Genomic DNA, 21,263 nt, shown 5'->3' on the forward strand with positions numbered 1-21,263 from the left:
TGGCGAATTTGGTGGAGGTGGTCGGATGACGGTTTTGTTGCTTTTTTTTCGTACAGATTTGGGTTCGGTGGTCTTGGGAAGGGAAGGCTGTCAAGTTCGTCAGGGGCTGGGAAGGAACTTGAGCTGATGAAAGAAACAGCCTCACCTCGATTGGCGGTCCTCTGCTCCCGGCCGTTTCATCCGTCGACTGCAGAACGACACCTTGCTCTTGAGGCTCATCATTGCCGTTTCGCCTCGGCCCTTCAAAATTCAATCATCCCCACGCCGGCAGGTGAAATCATCACACACCTATTGCCTCGCTTTCTCTTCTGTCATCCCCTGGCTCATCAAGTCGATCCGCTTATCTCGTAACGAAGCACCATGGCGGCGAGGAAAACGCTGTACCTGGGCACTTTTGTGCACAGCAAATCGCTCGCCGAACTCGAGTTTCTCCATGACGGGGCCGTGTTCGTCAACGAGTCCGGCGCCATCGTGGCCATCGAGGAGTCATGCGACGAGGCGAAGGCGAAGAAGGAGATCTTCTCGCGCCTGGGCTGGGCCGAGACCGATGTCGACATCGTTCGTGCGAAGAACGGCCAGTTCTTTTTTCCGGGCTTCATTGGTACGTCTTGGGCACTCGAGCGGTTGAGCCGCAGCAGGCACTAACGAACCCCTCCCAGACACGCATATTCACGCCTCACAGTACCCCAACGCGGGCATCTTTGGCCAGTCCACGCTCCTCGACTGGCTGAACACCTACACCTTCCCGCTCGAGGCGTCTCTCGCCGACCCGGCCAAGGCCCGGCGCGTCTACTCGCGCGTCGTCCGCCGCACCCTCGCCCACGGCACCACCTGCGCCGCCTACTACGCCACCATCGATGCGGCCTCGACCAACCTGCTCGCCGACCTGTGCTTCGCCGCCGGCCAGCGCGCCCTCATCGGCCGCGTGTGCATGGACCAGCTCTCGCCCGACTACTACCGGGACGCGTCTCCCGAAGCCGTCATGGCCGCCACCAGGCAGACCATCGACCACATCCGCGCCGTCGACCCGCAGATGGAGATCGTCCGCCCCATCATCACCCCGCGCTTCGCCCCGGCCTGCTCCATCGACCTGATGCGCCAGCTCGCCAACCTTGCCAACGAGCAGAACCTCCCCATCCAGACGCACATCTCGGAGAACGTCAACGAGATCGCCCTCGTCAAGTCCCTGTTCCCGCCTTCCGCCACCGGCGCCGCCCCGAGCGAGGACAACGGCCAGGACGCCACCTCGTACGCGGCCGTCTACGACGCGGCGGGCCTGCTCACCGAGCGCACCATCCTCGCGCACGCGGTGCACCTGACCGAGGGGGAGGCGCGGCTGGTGGCCCGGCGGGGCGCCAAGGTCAGCCACTGCCCCTGCAGCAACAGCGCGCTGGGGTCGGGCGCGGCGCGGGTGCGGTGGTTCCTGGACCGCGGGATCGGGTGCAGCCTCGGCTCGGACGTGAGCGGGGGGTACAGCCCGAGCGTGCTCGAGGCGGCGCGGGCGGCGGTGCTGGTGAGCCGGCACGTCGCCCAGGGCGCGGCGGCCGCCGGCCGGGCCGCGCAGGAGGAGGCGGACCGGCAGAAGCTCAGCGTCAAGGAGGTGCTCTACCTCGCGACGCGCGGCGGCGCCGAGGCGGTCGGGCTGGCGCCCAAGGTGGGCGGGTTTGAGGTCGGGATGGAGTGGGACGCCCAGTTGGTTGGGCTATGCGCGGTCGGCGAGGACGGCGAGGTGGAGGGTACGGAGAACGGCGGCGGCGGCGACGACGGGAACGTTGACGTGTTCGGCTGGGAGAGCTGGCCCGATCGGATCGCCAAGTGGGTCTACACGGGCGATGACCGGAACACGAAGAAGGTGTGGGTGAAGGGGCGGTTGGTGCATGAGCGGAAGTAAATTAACGTCGGTCCGGAGCAGAAAAGGGACCTATCAACGAGAAAGAAAGAAAAACAGGGTTCTAGCATTGCTCCGAAACGGGTTGAGACCTATGGAGGTCACGGGAGATATCGACGGGCAGTCGGCTCGATCAAGGTTCGACCGTAGAGCTTTTACGGGAAGCCTATAGAGAGAAGGAATGAATACTAGAGAGACTCTCATAGACCAGGGTGGGAATCCTGGGTCTTTTTCTTTCACTAATACATCCGGCGAGGCTGTGCATTCATGGATCTCCCGAGGACGCCATTTCGAGTGCTCTTAGCGCCCAAGGCCAACCTCTAGCACGAATAAGAAAGCGTGACGGAACAACACACGGTCCAGGCCTTGCATCGACGGAAGGAAACCCAGAATGCACTACAAGTCTGGTAGTTGGTGAAATCGAGCCGTCTCGTTCAAGGGGGGGGGGGGGGGTGGGATGGGGTCTCTGCTTGCCCAGCGCCTGGTGCAAAACCCCACCAAGGACTAATAATACTCGTAGTTCTTTCAGATACTAGAGCCTCCTGTGACGTTCGTTTGGCTTTTCGCCCCAGGAAGTGCAAATCGAAGCGTGGAACTTACTCGCTTTTTAAACTCCTCTGCACTGCCCAAAACCTCTGCTCCCCGTTTTCTAGGTAAAAGGACCTTTGTAGCGGGCTTCCTTGCAATCTGTTGATACTGCGTATACCTCTCTGTACCCGATCGGCCAATGCAAGTCCTCGTCAACGATACGGCAGCTATGTCTCCCTAGGCGTATACACGTCGCACTGTATTACCTAATACGGAAAACTAAGCGGTCCAATTGCAAAGTTGTGGAGTCAAAATAAGCGCAACAAGCCAATCAAAACTTAAAGAACTCTGGAGGATTGTGCGGGTAACTATAGTAAAGCAAAGCGGAGCTTCCGCTTCGATTTCTTGCTACACAGTCGCACTGTGTACCTTCAAAATCAAAGCGAATGATGAAGCTTCAAAATCAACCATCGTTCACCCCCTTCATGGGGTCCAAGCCACGAGGCACGCCTCCCAAAGCCTTTCCAGCCTATTGGCCGTTGAGACCGTTGCTCTATTCCCTCCATACCAAGTCTGCATAATCATCTACTACGCAGTATACGCAGTATGCAAGGTCACGGAAATGAACGCATGGGCCGGATCTGGAGCCCCCAGCCGCAACGCACACCGACCGATTTCCGACGATACACGCGGCACCCCCTGCGCCACAAGGCCCCCAGCCCGGGTTCGAGAATGGTCGGTAGAAAGTCCGGTACAATTCTTGGGTAGCACTTAGAGCCAAAAGCTGTGCAACCTACAAATGCTGTGTGGCACGCTGCACAGCTTGACAGCGTCGATCAAATCACCGAGCTTGACGCAGCAGCGCGGTGCGAAACCAGGACGGCTGCGGTCGTCCTTGATACAATGACAAGGTCCACGACTCCGTTCGGCTCCTAGCAAGCAGGCGCCCGCTTCGAGACGTCGACACCTAACTAACCGGGGCCTGGATGTCAGCTACGGCGGCGCGACAGAACATTGCGGTTGTGTCTCACAGCCGTCGGGGGACTCGGTAATTACTGTGTATGTGCTGCTGGATGGGACGCAGGAGGGGTGGACGCGACTTATCCGCGAGCGCCTGAAGCTCGAGATACTATATGCATGTCGGACCGCGTGAACGGAGTTGTCGGGCCGTGTGAGATGCTGGATGGCGGCGGTAGTTCCAACGTTCTTGAACGTCCATCACGGCGCAGGGCGCGCTGCGCGGCCTCAGAAGCAGGAGATGCGAACAAAGCAAAGCCTGCATGCGGTTTCTCCTGAGTCCCTCCCTGTCTGTGTCTGGGAAAGGGGGTCTGCTCGTACTCGGGAAGCCTTTGCACAACTGAGCCAAACCCGCCAACACATACCGTTACACACACACACACACACACATACATACGCAGTACGCTTGACTCCAACGAGCATGGCCCCTCAGCCGCAAGGTGGCGCAGCAACAGAATTGCACAGTGAAGGGTTACATCCCGCCATACGTGGAGAAGGACGGGCTTGGCTCGAACCACATGCGGGGGGTGGGGGGGGAAGCGGGGCTTGGTCCATGGGCCAAGATCTCCTTTCATGCCTTCATCGACGTCGGACCGTCAGGTCTGTTCGTCATGCTCCATGCCGCTCGGGGAAGGTCCGATGGGTTTGACGCCGTTTCAAAAGGAAGCTTGGGCTTCTCCTGTACATACATACGATAGGGACTGGGTCAACCCGGGGCTTCGGCGCGTCGCTACCCGACGGCTGTTCCGTGGATGTGAAGCCGGAGGGATAACTACGGGTTCGGTTCGCATCCTCCGTCGTTCCATCCTCCACGTAGGTATGTACACAGTAGTTCTAGTGGACACTAGCGCTCCTGATGACTGACTCGGGCCCTCCCCATGTTGTACTACATACATGTCTGGAGCATCACAACGGTTGGTTCATGTTCCCCATCTTCGCCATGCTGGCCAACATGGTCGCATCACATTCCCCAACCCCAACGCCCAACACGTGATACGCAAAAGGAAACAGCCGAGGCAAAAACGAGCGGTGTCGACAAAAAGGAACTCTTTGTTTCTGCGCCTTACGTCACTTGTTCTTTTTTTGTTTTTGTTTTTTTAAAAAGAAAAACCTGCAAGAGATCGCGTGAGGCGCTGCCGAGCAGCTTGCATTCCCTACAGTCACACCAAGCACACCGAGCGAGGGTTAGCGCAGCGGATGGGATCTGCGCTAGACGGAGCAGGGTTGTCAGGGTGGGACGAGGAATCCATGATGTCAAAGCATGGGGTTCCGGCCCGGTTGGGCCAATCACGCAAGACCAGCAACGCCCATCTGGGCAGTCCCAACTGTTTCATTCCCTTTTTTTTTTTTTTTTTTCTTGGTTCGATGGGGACCCGATGCACAGAACCACATCGCAGTCCTAACCCCTTTGTCTTTGGCGTGCCTGAGGTTTCTCAAGACAAACACCGCCCGTTGCCCAACTCTTGACGCTCTTGGCATGGCTCCGTTTCTGTGGCTGATCCCGGTCTCTTTACGGTGGGAGGCCGCCCACTGTCGGCTTTGGTTCTCCACTGCGAGATGAGGGGGGGGGGGGGGGGGGTGTAAGGTGACAAGGGAACGGAGCGGCTGACCGACGGGATCGATGCCCTGCGCGTGGACAATTTTAGAGTCGTGGTGGACATGCCCACATGATACAAAAGAGTCGTGCTCCCGGCAGGTTGTCGGTCGTGATTTGCTTGGTGTATCAGCCGCAGAACATCACAGAAAGCTCGCTCGGTCTCCCATCCGCAGAGCTCGGCCAGGAACCCCTACGCAGCACGCTATAATACAACACACCTTCATCCTCCTTCCTTAGAACCGCCTATTCTCCAACAACAACATCATCATCATCATGGGTGCCAACGGACTCGTCGCGGTGGGCGTCCCGCCCCAGCCCTTGTGGCTTCTCTACATCAAGATCGGCATCCTGTCGCTCTCTTTGCTCCTCTTCGCCCTGTCCTGCTTCGCACTGTCCGCCTCGCCCTGGGGTTCCGGCGGCCTGACTCTCTTTGTCGTACGTTGTTTTCTCCACCCCGTAGATGGAGCGCAAGCCCAAGGGAAACTGACCCTCTTCTTTCCCTCCAGTGCCTCTTCACCTTCATCGTCTACGGCGGCGCCCTCGCCCTCGAGCTCAAGTGGCCCCAGTTCTTCTACCGCGTCGGCGCCCTCATCGGCTACATCCTGTGCGTCATCTTCTGGCTCGCCGGCTGGGCCTGGTCCGCCAGCGAGTCCAGCGTCTGGCTGTCGTGGACCTGGCGCAGGGACGTTGGCGGCGCTCTCGCTGCCATCGCCGCCCTTGGCGCGTTTGTCTGGTACGTTTCATCGCGGGCGCCGCTCCCAAGGAAAAAGCGGCCCCGAGAAAGCCAGGAGCGCGCAAAGAAAGCTGACGCGTTTCCAGGGTCGCCACCATCGTGCACCTCGTCTACTTCATCCTCGCCTGCGTCCGCGAGGACAGCCCCGCCAGCCAGGCCGAGCTCGGCCAGGTCAAGCCCGAGAGCTCGGCCGTCCCGCCCGCCCAGGAGCAGTTCCAGCAGGAGCCGGTGTATAACCAGCAGCAACAGCCCGCCTACCAGCAGTAGCCTTATCCGGCGTAAATACCCTCACGACCATGAAGAGCGACACGGAAAACGAAAATAGGGATGGCTAAGATTGTTCGTGTGTGATCGTCTGTTTTGAGAGAGGTGGGGCGGCGGGACGTTGGAGAAGGGAATCAGAGGGGAGGGGGGTTGGCTGTGTCCCTTTTCTATTTCTGGATTTCATCTCCTCTCTGGGTTTTTTTTTTCTTGGAGAGGGCAAGCGGGTTGCTCAGCGTGGCGTGAGAGAGAGGGCTCGGTTCGGGCCGAGTTTTGATACCCCCATAACTTGACGTCTTGAATAATAAGTGGTGTTTTTCTTTCTTTTTGGATTTGACAGTTCCAAAGATGGATTTGCTGGCTAGGTGTGGCCCCCGAATGACGCGAAAAGAAAACTAACTGCCCAAACATGGAGCCAGGAAGGAAATGATATTCACGAGGAAAGGCACACGCGCTTGAGCCCAGCGCCCTCAGGAGTTCCAACACCATCGTCTCCAACTCACATCGCCATCAAGACGACGACAGCTATTGCCGGCTCCCCAGGAAACTCAACCCGCCGGCGGCGAGCCCGATTACCCACCGCACATGGTTTCGGCGCGCCCACCCCTCCACCAGCTCCGCCATGTCAGTCTGCTCCGCCCACGCCTTGGCCGCCGGCGTGCCCGTGTGGCGGCTGACGGATGCCGGTATGTAATTTCGCCATTGCCTGGCCAAGAACCCCTCGTTCTGCTTGGGAGGCTCGGTCTCCGTGGCGGCGGGCTCTGGGCCTCCTTGGCCTTGTTCTGGGCCGCTTGGCTGGCGCGGCTGTCCCTTCCCGCTGCGTGCGTCCGCCGTCATCCTCCGCTCGGAAAGCTGCGCATACTTCCACTTGCACGCGCCGTTGATGCCGGGCTCGAAGTAGAAGAAGGTGAGGGGCAGGACGGAGAGGGTGAGCAGCGCCGCGGCGAGGAGGGAGTGCCGGGTATAAGGAGACGGCTGGCTGTCGGGAGCGAACAAGTATAGGTACAGGTTGCTCAGGGCACCCGACAGGACGACGGGCGGCACCCAGCGCGGACCTTGTCGGTAGAGGGCGTACCACTGTCTTGCCAGGTCCCATTGATTCTTGAGGGGATGGTTGGAGGCGGGATCCTGGGAGGGGAACTCTGAGAGAAGCTCGGAGGAAGATGAGGTGCCGGTGGTGCTGGTCCTGGTGGTGGTAGCGATGCGGGCGAGGAGGTGCATGCTGAGAGAGTATTGGAACGTGATGCCTGTTTGTCGCGGCCAGGTGTCAGCCACGGGGTCAAACGGAGCAAACTAGATGCTTGGAACTGCCATGTTTCGTACCCGCGTATAAGGTTGGCATGACTATGCCGGCCCATCGGGCGAGGGGCAAGAAGGCATGGAGAAACATGGCCGTCGTCAACACAAGGGGATGGGAGAGCGGTTGTCCTGAGCAAATGCCTCGGGCAGGATGTGAAGCGCAATTAAGAACAATATTTTGAATCCAGGAGAAGAGGGCCGATCGGGGCCAGCCGATGGCAAATCTCACAAAGACCCGGCCGTGCAGCCACTTGAGATGATCTCATGATGAAATCCTACGGCCCATGGGGTACCACGTCTTGCTTGGAGTCGAGTTCACAGCAGCAAATCTGCACAGGACCGAGTTTCACTTGGTCTTACAGACGGGATCTCACCGGCTCTCTGATTGGGGGGCGAGGGCTGCATCTTTCGGGCCCTGTGGCGTGGTTTCGGGCCCGAGATGACCGAAAGGTCGACATCGGTGTGTGTTCCCCAGCAGGCCCCTGGCTGCCGGTGGTTCAGGACAACTGCAGCTGAGGCAAAAGCACCGAACCAACCCTCCATCATTTTGCTGGTTGTGGGAAACAGCTCTCTCTATGTTTGAGCGATTCCTTCGCTCTGTAAAGGTTTCTCGAGGTGGGCATGGACAGCGATGGAGGACAGGTTGGATAGTTACTGTGTACAAAGAATGATATCATTGCTGATGGGAGTTCCCCAGTTCGGCAATTCAACACCCAAGAAGAGCCAATCAACGAATATATGGCAAGCCACACCCCTAACCCTTGACAGAACCGGGTTCCACGAGCGGGTCCACCTGCGCGACACGACCTGGACACGCCAGAACGCGTGTGGGGCAAACACCACTTTACGCTTTACGCGTTTCCCCTGGCCGGTCCATGTCCCCAGGAAGCCTCTAGCAACACAACCAAACACTCAACGAAATCCACCGCCACCACCACCAACGACGACGACGACGACGACGACGACGACAACAACAACAACAACAGAAACAACAACAGCTCAGCACTTTGCCCATGAAGAAACACGCCATCTGACTGACCACGAGAGCCGAGAGCCGAGAGCCGAGAGCCAAACGCTCTGCGAGATCCGCAATGTTGGCTCAGCTGTCGCCCAATGCCAACAAACGGCCCCTACCCTTGGACGAAGCCCCGGCTTCCCAGACGGTGAAAAAGCCCCGAGTGCTGGCCGGATTCCTCGCCGACGACTCGGACGACGACGAGAACGACGCAAACGACGCCTGCGGAACCACGCCGCCGTCGCCTCCCCGCCACATCCCCGACAATGACACCCGCTCCCAGTCCGATGCTCCGCATGTTGCGCCAACACAGGCCGAAGGGGCCCCGGCAGATGCGCTGCCGGCCGCCCAGGATGCTGTGACAAACCCAGCCAGCCAGCCCGTCGAAATGTCCCAGGAAGAGGCCGAACGTTATGAGCGTCTGTTCGGCGCCCAGGGCCGCCCGACCCTTGCCGCCTTTACCAGCGCCGACCCAGGCCCTGCCCCCTACAGCATCGCCACTTGCTCCGGCCGTGAAGTTCCCATCCGCGTGCGCAAGCCAACAGCCGCCGTCTCCTACGCGACCATGGTGGCAGCCCGCTCGAGGACCAAAGAAGGCCGCGCTCACAAGAGCTACTACGGCATTGCCATCCACGAGCTCATTGATGGCGCCCGCGCCGAGCTCTCCCAGCCCAAACCGCCCTCCGAGACAGCCCCCGCCGCCGCCCCCGCCGCCGCTCCGGCCGCTCACCCCGACCAGCCCGTCCGCTCCGTCGAGGCGCCGCACACCAACCTCAAGAAGCCCCGCCGCTCCGTCCTCTGGACGGAGAAGTACCGCGCCCGCACCTTCATGGACCTCTGCGGCGACGACCTGACCAACCGTCAGGTCCTCCGCTGGCTGAAGCGCTGGGACCCCATCGTGTTCCCCCACGCCGCCGCGTCCAAGTCCAAGTCGGCCGTCCGCCGGCAGGGCGCAGGAGGGCCCAACCGGCCGCCCGAGGAGGAGAAGCCGCACCGCAAGATCCTGATGCTCCACGGCCCGCCGGGTCTCGGCAAGACCACGCTCGCCCACGTCTGCGCCCGCCAGGCCGGCTACGACGTGCTCGAGATCAACGCGAGCGACGAGCGCAGCAAGGACGTGGTCCGCGGCCGCATCCGCACGTGCCTGGCTACCGAGTCGGTGAAGACGGTCGAGCACCGCAAGCCCGAGCCGGGGAAGCAGCCCAAGGTGGCCCGGCCCGTGTGCGTCGTCGTGGACGAGGTGGACGGCGTGGTCGGCGGGTCCGGCGGGTCCGGCGAGGGCGGCTTCGTCAAGGCCCTGATCGACCTCGTGCTGCTGGACCAGAAGAACAGCGCCCGAGGTGGCGGGGCGTCCTCGGGCGCGGGGAGGCGGAAGCACAAGGGAGACGACTTCCGTCAGATGAGGCCCCTGATCCTTATCTGCAACGATGTCTATCACCCCTCGCTTCGGCCCCTCCGCCAGTCCGGCCTCGCCGAGATCATCCACGTCGGCAAGCCCACCCTCGAAGCCGTCGTGAACCGCCTCAAGGCCATCTTCGAGAAGGAGGGCATCGCGTGCGACAAGGACGCCGCGCGCAAGCTGTGCGAGGCCGCCTGGGGCATGACGAGCGGCATCGATGCGAAACGCGGCGCCGAGGGCAACGCCGAAGGGGACCTGCGCGGCGTCATGGTCGTCGGCGAATGGGTCGCTGGCCGCCTACGCGCCGCCACGCCTCCCGGCGCCGCTCCGCGTCTCACGCGCCAGTGGCTCGAGAAGCACGTTCTGCGCGACCTGGCCCACGGCGGCGGAGGCGCCCGCGGGCTCGGCCGCGGCGGCGCGCGCGAGATCGTCACGCGCATCTTCCAAGAAGGCGCCGGCTTCCCGAAGCCGTCGGGGACCACCAGCGCCGCAGCGGCGCCCAAGAACACGGCCCACGAGCAGCCGCAAGCCCAGCTCGGCTTCGCGGAGCAGCAGAAAAAGCACGCCATGGCCCGCCTGGCCGAGATGATCGACACGGCCGGCGAGTACGACCGCATCATGACCGAGGTCTTCCTCGAGTACCCGCAGCGCGACTTCAACGACGACTCGTTCCTGACCAAGCCCAACCTGGCCTACGACTGGCTGCACTTCCACGACGCCTGCTCCTCGCGCCTCTTTTCCAGCCAGGAGTGGGAGCTCGCCCCCTACGTCTCCCAGCCCATCCTCGCCTGCCACCACCTCTTCGCATCGCCCCGGCGCCACCTCCCCGGCGCGAACCTCGCCAGCTACGGCGGCCCCCGCTGGGGAGACGCCGATAACGAGGACGCCGCCGCCGCCGCCGCCGCCGCGCCGCTGCCCTTCTCCGGCCCCCGCGCCGACTTCGCCGCCCACGAGGCCGAGAAGGTCCACCGCGCGGCGCTGCAGGCGCTCCACGCCCAGCTGCCGCCGTCGCTCTCGCGCGCGTTCCGCGGCCCGGAGCACATCGCGACCGACTTCCTCCCGTACCTGGTGCGGCTCGTGTCGCCCGACGTGAAGCCCGTCGTGGTGGGCGGGAGCGGCGACGGCAGCTCGGGCGGGCCCGTGGCGTCGGTCCGACGCGAGGCCGAGAAGGCCATGGTGCGCCGCGCCGCGCAGGTGCTCGCCGAGGTGGGCGTGGCGCTGCAGAAGGGAAAGATCGAGCAGGATGCGAGCGTCTCGGGGCCGGCGGCGAGGACGCAGTGGGTGTATCGCATGGATCCGTAAGTTCTCTTTTTTTGTTTTTTCTCTGCTTTCCTTTTCCTCTTTCATTTCTCTCGGCCCTTTGGGAGGTGATTACGAAATCCGGCGCCCTAACGCTTTGTTTCCCGCAGGGACCTCGACGCCCTCACAACCTTCCCCACCGCCCCCGCCTCCCTCTACTCGGCCTCGGCCCCTCCCACGCGCTACGCCGTCCGCCAGGTCCTCGACCAGGAGCTGCAAAAGGCGCTCGCCCAGCGCGACGCCGCCTCCCGGCAGGCCCGCCTGCGCTCGGGGGGCGTCCCCCACCACAGGGACGACGACAACGGCAACGGCAACGACAACGGCCGCGGCGGCGCCAGCAAGGAGAACGTCCCGGACGGCGATGCCCTCCACCCGGCCGCGGAGGTCAAGCGGGACTTTTTCGGCCGCATCATCCCCCAGACGCAGCCGCACCAAAAGGCACAGCAGCGGCCGTTCTCGGCGCGGGATCGCCATGCCCGCCCCGGAGGGGCCGCCGCCAGGGGCGACAGGGTGTGGGTGACGTACCACGAAGGGATAAACAACGCCGTCCGGAAGCCGCTGTCGTTGGAGGACTTCCTGCGGGGGTTTTGAAACATTTGTCGGGTCCTGATCCCCAGTCTTTTTTTTTTTTTTTTTTTTTTTTTTTTTTTTTTTTAGGAGGGGGTTGTTTTCGTCTGCTGCCATCTCACGGGAGCGGTCACGCGGTCGGTTGGATGCATTGATGATTCAAGGGCGTAGGTGGGATCAACGCTCGGGCGCCGCGGCATGCTGTGCGGTCTCTCGCGATTCGAGGAGGCGGTCGGGCCGCCATGGTTAGCTGCCTGAATGGCACCGCCGGCGGTGGTTTGTTTTGGGACGAGGTTGGCTGCGTTGATGCGTGCTCTGATGAATACGGCCTGTGTTCTTCAACCTTGTGTTACTTTGAATGTCGGGTCGGAACCATGGGTTCTGCAAAAACACACACACAAAAGAAAAGGACCGACTAACTAGCCTATGGAGGGTTCGGTAGAAACGGGGCGGCGGCATGCTCGACACAAAAGGTGCCAAGTGGATAAGTCATCGGAGCATGGTGAGATGAAGAAATGAATCATGAACTTTACAACGTGTAGCGTGTGTGGTATGTGTTGGTGCTGAGAGCTGTTGTTCTTGAGCAGAGAGGGAATGAGAATTGGCAGGACCAGCGCCCCCCCAAAATCCGAGGCGTTTGGACGACGGCAGCATGGTACGGACAAGCTTAGTAGTTATCAACGTGACACAAAGACATGCAGGCAAAGATCCGGGGGAGCGCAAAAGTGCGGATTAATGACGGCCGTGTCCGTAGACGCGGAAGCCTTGGAATAAAAAGCATACTAGCAGAGCAGCTACCCAAACCTACCCAAACCCATGAACCAAAGCCAAACCCAATATATTCCCAGGTATCAAATCACACCCAAACAAGACAACTTTTGATCCCAAAAGACACAATCTAGTCGCGTCCGCTGAAATCGGACCCACGCCCGTCGAGGCTGCGGAGCACGCTGTCCAAGGCGGTCTCGACGTCGACGTGGAAGTACGGGCGGTTGACACCGTAGATGGGGACGAACCGGCGAGGAGCGCCCTTGGCACCCGCGGGGCTGATCTCGCTGCCCGAGCTGACCGTCGTGACGGGGCCGGCTTCGACGTCCGCCTCCTTGGCCTTGGACGGGCCCTGGGCGGCGTCGCCGGCGGCGACGCCGGCCTCGGCCACGCCGATGAGGGGCTCGTAGATGCCCGTCTTCTCATCGCTCGCGCCGGCGCTGATGGTCGACTGGCTGTCGCCGCCGAAGCCGCTGGCGACGAGGGCGCGACGGGCCCAAGGGTTGGCGACGCCAGCAAAGTGGAACTCGACGACGTCGGGATCGGCGTACTTGTTCATCGAGACGCGCAGATCGATCAGGGCCTGAGCGGCCGTCACGTCGAGAGCATCAACCGCGGTGAAGTCCAGGATGATGGCGCGAAGCGTGGGCCGGGCGAGGATCTCGTCGGTGAAGGCAGCCTGGCCGCGGCGCGGGCCTGGGTCGTTCCACGGGCGATCCTGGAGGGGGGATGTTAGCTTGTCATGTTTCCGGCAGCCATCGTTGTCAAGCAAGGGCCGAAACTTACGCCAAGCTTCTGGAACTTGTCGAGCTGGGACCGCCTCGTGACGCTCTGGATGTAGACGATAAGCTTGTCGAGGTGGCGGCCCGAGTTGACGTAGTTGAGACCTTCGCCAAAGCGGTAGACAATGACGCCGGGGTAGGGGCTCCCGATGTTGGCCTCCGGGTTGGAGAGATCATCGCGGGCCACGTCGACAAAGGCGAGACGGGTCTTCTCGGAGAGGGCATCCGGGCTCACGCCCGAGGTGCCGCGGGCGCTGTCGCGCGGGGCCGTCTTGATGGTCACCTTGCCGAGGACGCGGCCCGGGCTCTTGGCGATGCGGAAGAGGAGGATGGCGCCCGAGGCGGCCATGGTGACATAGATGCCGTTCTCAATGTTGGTGAAGATGGACACGAAGACGCCGGCCCAGAAGATGACCCACTCGAGCGGAGAGGTGGTCCAGAACTTGTAGATCTCGCTCGGGGGCGAGATAAGATCGAGGACGGCGTGGATGATGAGAGCGCTGAGCCCGGCCATGGGGATGAAGAAGAAGACGGCCGTCAAGGCGTACAGGGCGAGGATGACAATGACGGCGGTGAAGATGCCGGCAAGGGGCGTGCGCACGCCGGCCTTGGACTTGATGGCGGTACGCGAGAAGGAGCCGGTGGCCGGATAGCCGCCGAGGAAAGGGCCGAAGAGATTGGTGAAGCCGAGGGCGACAAGCTCTTGCGAGGGGTCGATGATGTAGTTGTTGATGCGACCAAACGACTTGGAGATGGCAATATGCTCAATCAACAGGACGATGATGGTGGTCGGGATATCGGGGGCAAGCGCCGACAGGATGTCGGTGGTGATGGGAGGAGCGCCGGTGACTTGGAAGCCTGCATCAACGCCGTCAGAACAAGGAGCCCTCCTCCGAGGGAGGCGTGCAGTGCAGACGTACCGCTGGGGACGTGGCCGAGAACCCTGATCTTGGCCTTGGCGGGATCATCGATGCCGCGGTTGATGAGCCAGCTGATGAAGATGTAGAGAACGATGATGATGGCCATGCGCAGGGTCGAAATGAAGAACCACATCTTTTGCTTGTGAGGCTGCCTCTTGGACATGAAGCCGCAGAACCAGCGGTAAAAGTAGAGGGAAAACAGCGCGGTCAGGCCGATGGCGGCATCGAGATTGGACCGGGGAAGGGCCTTGAGGGTGTCGATGATGACCAAGTAGGCCGAGTTGCGCGTGTTGACGCCGCGGATGCCCAGGAGGGAGGGGACCTGGCCGACGGCGATGCTGAAGGCGGAGCCGGTCATGAAGGACGCGATGGCGACGAGGGGGATGAACTCGACGACGAAGCCGGCCCTGATCAGGCCCAGGAAGAGGATCACGGCGCCGCAAATCACCGACAGGCTGCGCGCAATGTCGGCGGCGCTCCAGCCTGCCTCGGGGTGTTGCTCTTGGACGCGAATGACGACGTTCCCCACGATCGTCGACATGACGGCGACCGTCTGTTGGGCTGGTCAGCAGCAAGGCGAGAGAGCGCAAGGCCGCGGCGGAATCACATACACCGATGGTGATGTCCTTGGACGTAGCAAAGGCCCAATACAGGGTGAAGCCGATGAAGGACGTGTAGAGACCATACTCGGGGGTCAGCTTGGCGAGCAGCGCATACGCCATGCCCTGAGGCACGACGATGAAGCCAACGGTAACACCTGAGGGCGGGCGGCGAAGCCGGGTTAGCACGCTAGACGCGGGGCCGCGGGCGTGGAAGGGCGGGTGGCTTCTCACCAGCAATGACATCGCCGAGCAGCCAGCTGAGGTTGTAGTGGAAGATCCAGTTCAGGAAGGGAAACAGGCTCCTCAGGTAGCGAAGGATGCCGCCTGGCGTGGGGACCAAGGCGATCAAGGCGTCCTTGACGTGAGGCTCGTCCTCGACGAAGGAGCCATCGTCGTACAGAGCGTGGTCGTGGCGGAGCTGGTTGGACTCGACGCCGAAGAACTTTCTGAAGCGCTCAAAGGCCGTCGGAGAGGTCGCCATGGCTGCGGCCCGTGTCGTCGGCGAGGGCGGTGCTGCTGGGTGGTGGAGGTTGGGGAGGCACGGAGAGAAGATGGGGATGGGCCGGACAGGTTATATCAACGACGAGCAGGCGTCGTCGTGGGCGGCGTGCGTTGCGTGACCCCCCAAGGATTTCTTTCTCCCTTGCTTTCAGCTGAGCTGCTCGTGCGAAGGACCACCACCCGTCTGGTAGGGCTTGACGGAGCAAAAGGCCTGCAGGGTAGCGGTGCGGGTGTTTAGGATCTGAGAGCTTGAGCACGCGCTCGGGGGGGCTGCTTGATGGAACCCGACGCCCGCGGGATGGCTAGGTCCAATAGAACCGACTCCCAGCGAGGTGGTCGGCGATGACACACCAGAAATAAGAGAATTGGGAAGAGGCGCTCTTCAAAGCGGTGCTCCCCACGCCAGGGCCAGAGAGCACGCGGCGAGGACCGGGGGCCGGGGTGGCGACGCATTCGCAGCGGAGCATGCCATGTCCCTGATGAGACCTCCCGCGCGCCCGCGGGAGCTGCATCGTGTGGGTGCGCACCGGGGTCCTTGCAAGATGCAGCATGCCGTGCTACTGCCTAGGTACATACGCAGTAGTACATAGTAGCAGCGAACCAGGCGCGGCAGCACGACATGGAGGAGGGCGACCCCGGGAAGCAATACCGGCCACGGATCGGTTGATCCAGGCCGGTCGAGCGCGTCGATTCGCCAGCCAGGCGGCGGGGCCGTTCGCGGGGTTGCGGTGGGTGTGGGTCTCCCGAAAAGCCAGTTTCGCCGCTAGCTATCACTTGGCTTCCCGTCGGCTCGATGCCATGGAAGGCTTGGTGTTGTAACGGTACATGGGCTCCACTGGTGAGGCGTCAAGGCCCGGCTTGGAGGCTCTTGGAGGGTCTCGGGGTATGCGAGCCCCCTCGATCTCGGTGTCAGATGCCACAACGTGGAGGTCCTCGATGCCATATGGCGCGGAAACAAAGAGACCGTCCTTTGTGGTGGGCTTGCCCGTTGCCAGGCGAGCGTCCATGACCGAATTCGCCCGTCTCCGTGACAGCGAGAAGCCTTTTCCCCCCACCCCCCCGCGCACGCCGTGTGCCGTGTGCCATGGGAAGCTCCAGCTCGTTGCGAGGGGCAGACTGGCGTTTTCCTTGGTGTTGGCCTATGCAGTTTGTGTCTGCATTGTTGATGGGGAGACCGGGAGAAGGGGGAGGGGAGGAGAGGGGCGGACGGCCTCACCGACAGGCAAAGTTCCCGAGCTGGTTTGCGCCGGATGGAGGATCCAACACGGCATCCAAGGCCAGGACGGGATTCGTCACGGGCGAGGAAGAAAGAATCAAGCCACTGGGGTTTGCCGACCTCTCTTCCGCATGCTTCCTGGCTGCCGTGTCTTGTCTTTGCTGTCCCTCCCTCCCCTCCCTCCCCCCCCCCCGCCTTTCACGCTTGTCTTGCCCCTCTGCCCCTCGTTTTCTTCCCTGGTCCTGCCATTGTCCTCCCTCCTTTCACGCGAAGGGAGGGGGGTTCCTGGATGGGCCGGGTGTGTGCCGGGTGTGCCGGTTGGGCGTGGTGCCGATCGGGAACACCAACAAGCATTTCGAGTCAAGAGCCTTGCAAGGCATTGATGGAAGCAAATGTTTTTTTTTTTTTTTTTTTTTTTCGCAGCGTCGACGGCGACGTTGACGGGTGGTCTTGGGCCTTTCCTGATTCGGAAAGCCGCCGCTCTTCCGGCTCGTCTTGGCAGCGGCGCAGGCGGCGCGTGATTGGCTGCGCTGGGCGATGACACCATTTTGGAGCATCGCAACCAATTTCTGGGCGCGGCTGTTTCCCACGCTTCTCGTTCCGGTCCCTTCTCGTCGATTTCTAGGGTCGTCTTTGTGCTCGTTTCTTGTCCCTGGCACGTCCAGCCTTTGACGTTCCATTGGCCTGTTGAAATTCCCGAAGCTGGCGCTGGCGTCAGAGTTTAGCCCCGGGCGTGGGGGGAGGCCTGCAGCACGACGCCGTCCCAAACAAGACAAAAGGCAGCTCTCGCCCACGGATCCTGCATGACGACATCTCAGGGGCCCAGTTGCGCGATGCAGCAAAGCCAACGACGGCTCTGCAATCCACGCACCGTCCTGCCGTGCCGGCACCGGAACACCACCTAACCCTAAACCTTGGGCATTCTCCACTGCGTCCTCCACCGCGTCGCCGCAACGAGCTCTCGACCGGCCTTGCCTTGCGGCATCTCCTCGGCTCCACGGCAAGCAAACACAGGCTCCAGCAGCCTGGTTCTTGGGATGGAGATTAGGGTTGGCAACAACCGAATCTTATGTCCGGCAGATCCACGGCAGCGACACTAGGTTGAACACAGAGTCAGATCCGCGGGCCCGGGACGACGCCGTCGAGTCCAGATCGTCGGGTCCTGCCTGGTCTCAGCTGCGAACGCCCGCTCCCGCCTCGTGCCTTGCTTGCATGGTTCCACGCACCACGGGTTGCGCATCGACACGGCCGTGAGAGCCTCGAAACTCGGTGCCCGCGGAGAAGGCCGAGCTTGCCATCAGACCGGCTCGGCGACCTGAAAGGAAAGGAAATGGGGGGAGGGCAGGATGGGGAGTTGCCAGGAAATCAAACTACCAAGGCACGCCTCGTCGTGACATGGCAATATTGGCCCAGCTTGCCGAGCAGCCTGAGCGTGGGTGAATGGGATGGTGTATGTTCAGTCTGTAGCGGTCGTCGGGGAGCCCGAGCCGCATTCGCCTGTCCGCGGTCCGTCTTCCCTTGAGCCATGAGATGCAGCTCATCCTGTAGCAGCAGCAGCAGCAGCAGCAGCAGCAGCGTCGTCGGCGGGATCGCCGAGCCCGGGTGCAACAGCAGCGGCCCGAGGCTGAGATTTGAATCTCACCATCAGCGCGGGTGGGAAATCCTGCGACTATACAGGCATCTCCGGACGAAAGGGGACGACATGGCAACAACCCAAGCCCAAACACCGCATGGGAGAAGCGGCGCAAAGCAATGAAAAATCAAGATAAAACGAAAAAGGTTTGACGCGGCAGCACCGCTAGCGTTAGTGCATGTAGGAGTACGTACCGCAGCAGAGGCAGCGGAAGCTGCTCCGGCTCGAGCACGGGTTTCCAGCTCGGGCTCGTGACCGGGTCGCCATGTGTCAGTGGCGCCGTCACGCAATGCATTGCCGAATGTGGTCGCTCGTCAACACAAAGCAGCCTGGGATGGGTCGGGCCTATCGGGCTCTGCCGTCACCCCAGGACCCCTATTCTCTTTACGTGTCGATTCTACGTCCCCCAACCTGCTTTCTAGAAAGCCGTAGGCTACGGCCTTTCATCGCCCGGGTCCAGAACCGCCCAACCTCGACCGGGCCTGCATCAGGCCTCCGCCACTCTCCCTCCCCCCCCCCCCCCAGGAACAGATGGGGGTCCGGCAGCCGCGCCCGATGCTGATGCAACCCGACGCTCTCTGTCGTGCTGGCGAGACGGGGACCCAAGCCCTTGATTGCATTGCTTATGATGGCCTCAAGCGCCCGCGACGAGCGCGTGCCGAAGAAAGCGGTCCCTCCCCTTTGTTCCATCGAGGTGGTGATGCGCGCATTGATCCGAGGTGACGACAGGGGGATCGCAAGCATGCACATGTCTTGCGTCAGCGGCCAACACTGTAACTAAACCACCGCATCTGCCGCACAGATTATGCGGCCGCCGCACCGTTCACCTTGCCTGCCTGCCCTCCCCCCCCCTCGGACTGTCCTTCTCCACGGAATCTGGCTTGATAAGGAAGATACGGCGTACGACCATGCAGTCGGTCGACTCCGGCCGACGGGGCGACAGCCCCGACTACGAGGCTGAGAGCTCCTTTCCCGAGCGGCACCTCGATGTGGAAGACAAGCCGTCGCGGCTCTTTTCGGGTGCCGGGCCCGACCCGTATGCCCCTCCGGCCCCCGTGACAAAGCGGCCCGTGTTTGACCAGCCGGGCCCGGGCATGCGCTCTCTTCATCAGCAGTGGCCCGCGAACCACAGCCCACTTCTTGCCCACGCCGACCGCCATGTAAGTGGACGCCGCCGCCCAAGCTTCCCCGGATGCCAAGACCGGCCCGATCGGCCTCCCTTCCTCCGCTCCCGGCTGACCGTTCCAACACAGCTCCGCGGCCACCCTCTCTCCGCCGGAAGCGACTATCTCTCGACGTCGTTCCCCCAGAGCCCCATCGCCGCCGCCTTGACGACGCCGGAATGGCACGCCCTCCGCCACCCGTCGCCCGGAAGCCTCTTCTGGCACACGGCGCCCTCCGACATCGCCATCGACGAAGAGCTGGACCTCGACTCCCTCCACAGCCCGCAGCCCCGGCGCCAGAGCACCATCGGGGCATCCGGCTCGTCCGCGGCGATGCCCTCGCCGCGCCACCACCCCGCCGCCGCGCCCCGCCATGACAGGCCCTACATGTCCGACGTTGATTACGGCAGGCTGGACCCGCTGGACCCGGGCGTCGCCGCCGCCGCCGCCGCCGCAGCAGCAGCAGCAGCCGCCGCCAACATGGTCGACTTTGCCCCGCCGTCCGGCGGCGCGCCGGGGCCGGGATACGCCAGCCCGGCCGGCTTCGGCAGCCCGCTCCACAACCCCACGCACTCGGGCAACAACAACAACAACAACAACAACAACAACAATAACAACAACAACGCGGGCGGAAACGCCACCAACGGCGCCGCCGAGCTCGACCTCTCCCACCCCCGCGACGGCTCGTCGGCGTCCAACAAGATGGACTCGAAGCGCATCGCGCACAAGCTCTCCGAGAAGAGCCGGCGGAACCGCCTGACCATCGCCATCCGTGAGATCCAGAAGCTCCTCCCATCCGAGTTTGGGGATGATGGCGGCGGCTGCGGCGGCGGCGGCGGCGGCGGCGGAGGAGGAGGAGGAGGAGGAGGAGGAGGCAGCGGAGGAGGCAGCGGAGGAGGCAGCGCCGGCGTGAGCGCGGGGAGCGGGAGGTCCCCTTCCCCCGCGTCCTCGCAGGTCCCCAAGGACGCAGACTACGTCATCCGGCCCGGCGTGCCGAGCAGCAAGCTGGACGTGGTGGAGATGGCGGTCGGGTTCATCCGGGATCTGAAGGCCAAGAACAAGGCCATGTCGAGGAGGCTGAGGGAGCTGGAGATGGAGCTCGAGAGGTGCCAGTGCAGGCGGGAGAGGGAGGGGAGGGATGCCGCGGGGCAGGGAGCCGCCGGGCCGGCGGCGGACAAGAGCCCCTCCTCGTCCGAGGAGCGGGCGGCGGGCGGGTGAGCTGCGTGGCCTTGGGTTCGGAGGAATGGGAGGGAGGAGGTGTGTGCGGTTCTGGAGCACGACGAATGAAATGAATGATACCTACCTAGATAGATGGGTGTACGGTCGGGTGGATCGCTGGGAAGGGAGGGCATGGTTTACGGTGGTCCTCCTACACTACTATTATTACACGCTTGTTTTTCTCTCCACCATGCACGCCTTCCGAGATCTTTGTTGTTACTTTTTTCTCTTCTTTTCCCTTTTTCTGTGTGTTTCGGCTTTCTGTTTTTTTGGTGACTTCGTGTCAAGCACGGTTGGCTTAGCTTGTCCCCTCTTCCCGCCGAACCTATTCCAAGAAGCGTGTCGCGCCCTCAGCCATCCATCCATTCACCGGGCGCACACACATGTCTGACCTCCTCTTTTCTTGACGCCGTCTCCTTCGCTTGCCGTCGGGCGTCGGCCTCATCCCCTCCCGATGTTTGCGCCGTGCGCTATGACCTCGTTCTTGACCACCACACCGCTTTGTAACCCACGGTATGCTGCCTGTCGGTTGTTGATAGCCACGTCAACAAAAACAGAGATGCCTCGTGCCAGGCTTCCGAATGCGGATGTGAAATGATGGTTGATGACTCGCCGAAGCTGAGGTCAAGCGCCTGCAGGCATGCATTCAGCCAGCCCTAGACGCGCACGTGCTTGCCCGGCTCCCGGGCTGTCTCGCGGTGAGAGGCTCACGTGTTGAACCCCCACGCGCCCGCAGAACGTAGACAGACAGGGTCAGGGGCCGGGGAGGGGGGAAGGGGAGGGGGTTAGGGGAGGGGTGTTGGCTGCGGGGATGGAGCATAGTATAGTACACAGTATGTACTATTATAGTATGTAGC

At 62.2% G+C, this 21,263-nt stretch overlaps 6 protein-coding genes across 6 annotated transcripts; 4 read left to right on the plus strand and 2 right to left on the minus strand.

The window, feature by feature from the left end:
• Positions 1-360: 360 nt before the first annotated feature.
• Positions 361-1,891, plus strand: VTJ83DRAFT_4300 (uncharacterized protein; the record flags this gene model as incomplete). The annotated part of the gene is made up of 2 exons (XM_071010775.1): positions 361-601; positions 660-1,891. The coding sequence occupies 2 exons, from the start codon at positions 361-363 to the stop codon at positions 1,889-1,891; spliced, it is 1,473 nt and encodes a 490-aa protein (XP_070865750.1).
• Positions 1,892-5,303: 3,412 nt separating this feature from the next.
• VTJ83DRAFT_4301 (uncharacterized protein) lies at positions 5,304-6,030 on the plus strand (the record flags this gene model as incomplete). The annotated part of the gene is made up of 3 exons (XM_071010776.1): positions 5,304-5,465; positions 5,537-5,763; positions 5,850-6,030. The coding sequence occupies 3 exons, from the start codon at positions 5,304-5,306 to the stop codon at positions 6,028-6,030; spliced, it is 570 nt and encodes a 189-aa protein (XP_070865751.1).
• A 519-nt stretch (positions 6,031-6,549) lies between these two features.
• Positions 6,550-7,414, minus strand: VTJ83DRAFT_4302 (uncharacterized protein; the record flags this gene model as incomplete). The annotated part of the gene is made up of 2 exons (XM_071010777.1): positions 6,550-7,271; positions 7,348-7,414. 2 exons carry the CDS (start codon positions 7,412-7,414, stop codon positions 6,550-6,552), a joined length of 789 nt encoding a protein of 262 aa, XP_070865752.1.
• Positions 7,415-8,414: 1,000 nt separating this feature from the next.
• On the plus strand, positions 8,415-11,627 carry VTJ83DRAFT_4303 (uncharacterized protein; the record flags this gene model as incomplete). Its single annotated transcript, XM_071010778.1, has 2 exons — positions 8,415-11,035; positions 11,147-11,627. 2 exons carry the CDS (start codon positions 8,415-8,417, stop codon positions 11,625-11,627), a joined length of 3,102 nt encoding a protein of 1,033 aa, XP_070865753.1.
• An 874-nt stretch (positions 11,628-12,501) lies between these two features.
• VTJ83DRAFT_4304 (uncharacterized protein) lies at positions 12,502-15,156 on the minus strand (the record flags this gene model as incomplete). Its single annotated transcript, XM_071010779.1, has 5 exons — positions 12,502-13,089; positions 13,158-14,011; positions 14,074-14,626; positions 14,685-14,830; positions 14,907-15,156. The coding sequence occupies 5 exons, from the start codon at positions 15,154-15,156 to the stop codon at positions 12,502-12,504; spliced, it is 2,391 nt and encodes a 796-aa protein (XP_070865754.1).
• Positions 15,157-18,933: 3,777 nt separating this feature from the next.
• On the plus strand, positions 18,934-20,406 carry VTJ83DRAFT_4305 (uncharacterized protein; the record flags this gene model as incomplete). The annotated part of the gene is made up of 2 exons (XM_071010780.1): positions 18,934-19,185; positions 19,279-20,406. 2 exons carry the CDS (start codon positions 18,934-18,936, stop codon positions 20,404-20,406), a joined length of 1,380 nt encoding a protein of 459 aa, XP_070865755.1.
• Positions 20,407-21,263: the final 857 nt, after the last annotated feature.

The sequence above is a fragment of the Remersonia thermophila genome, chromosome 4 (genome assembly GCF_042764415.1).
Source record: "Remersonia thermophila strain ATCC 22073 chromosome 4, whole genome shotgun sequence".
In the NCBI taxonomy this organism is placed as follows: domain Eukaryota; kingdom Fungi; phylum Ascomycota; class Sordariomycetes; order Sordariales; family Chaetomiaceae; genus Remersonia; species Remersonia thermophila.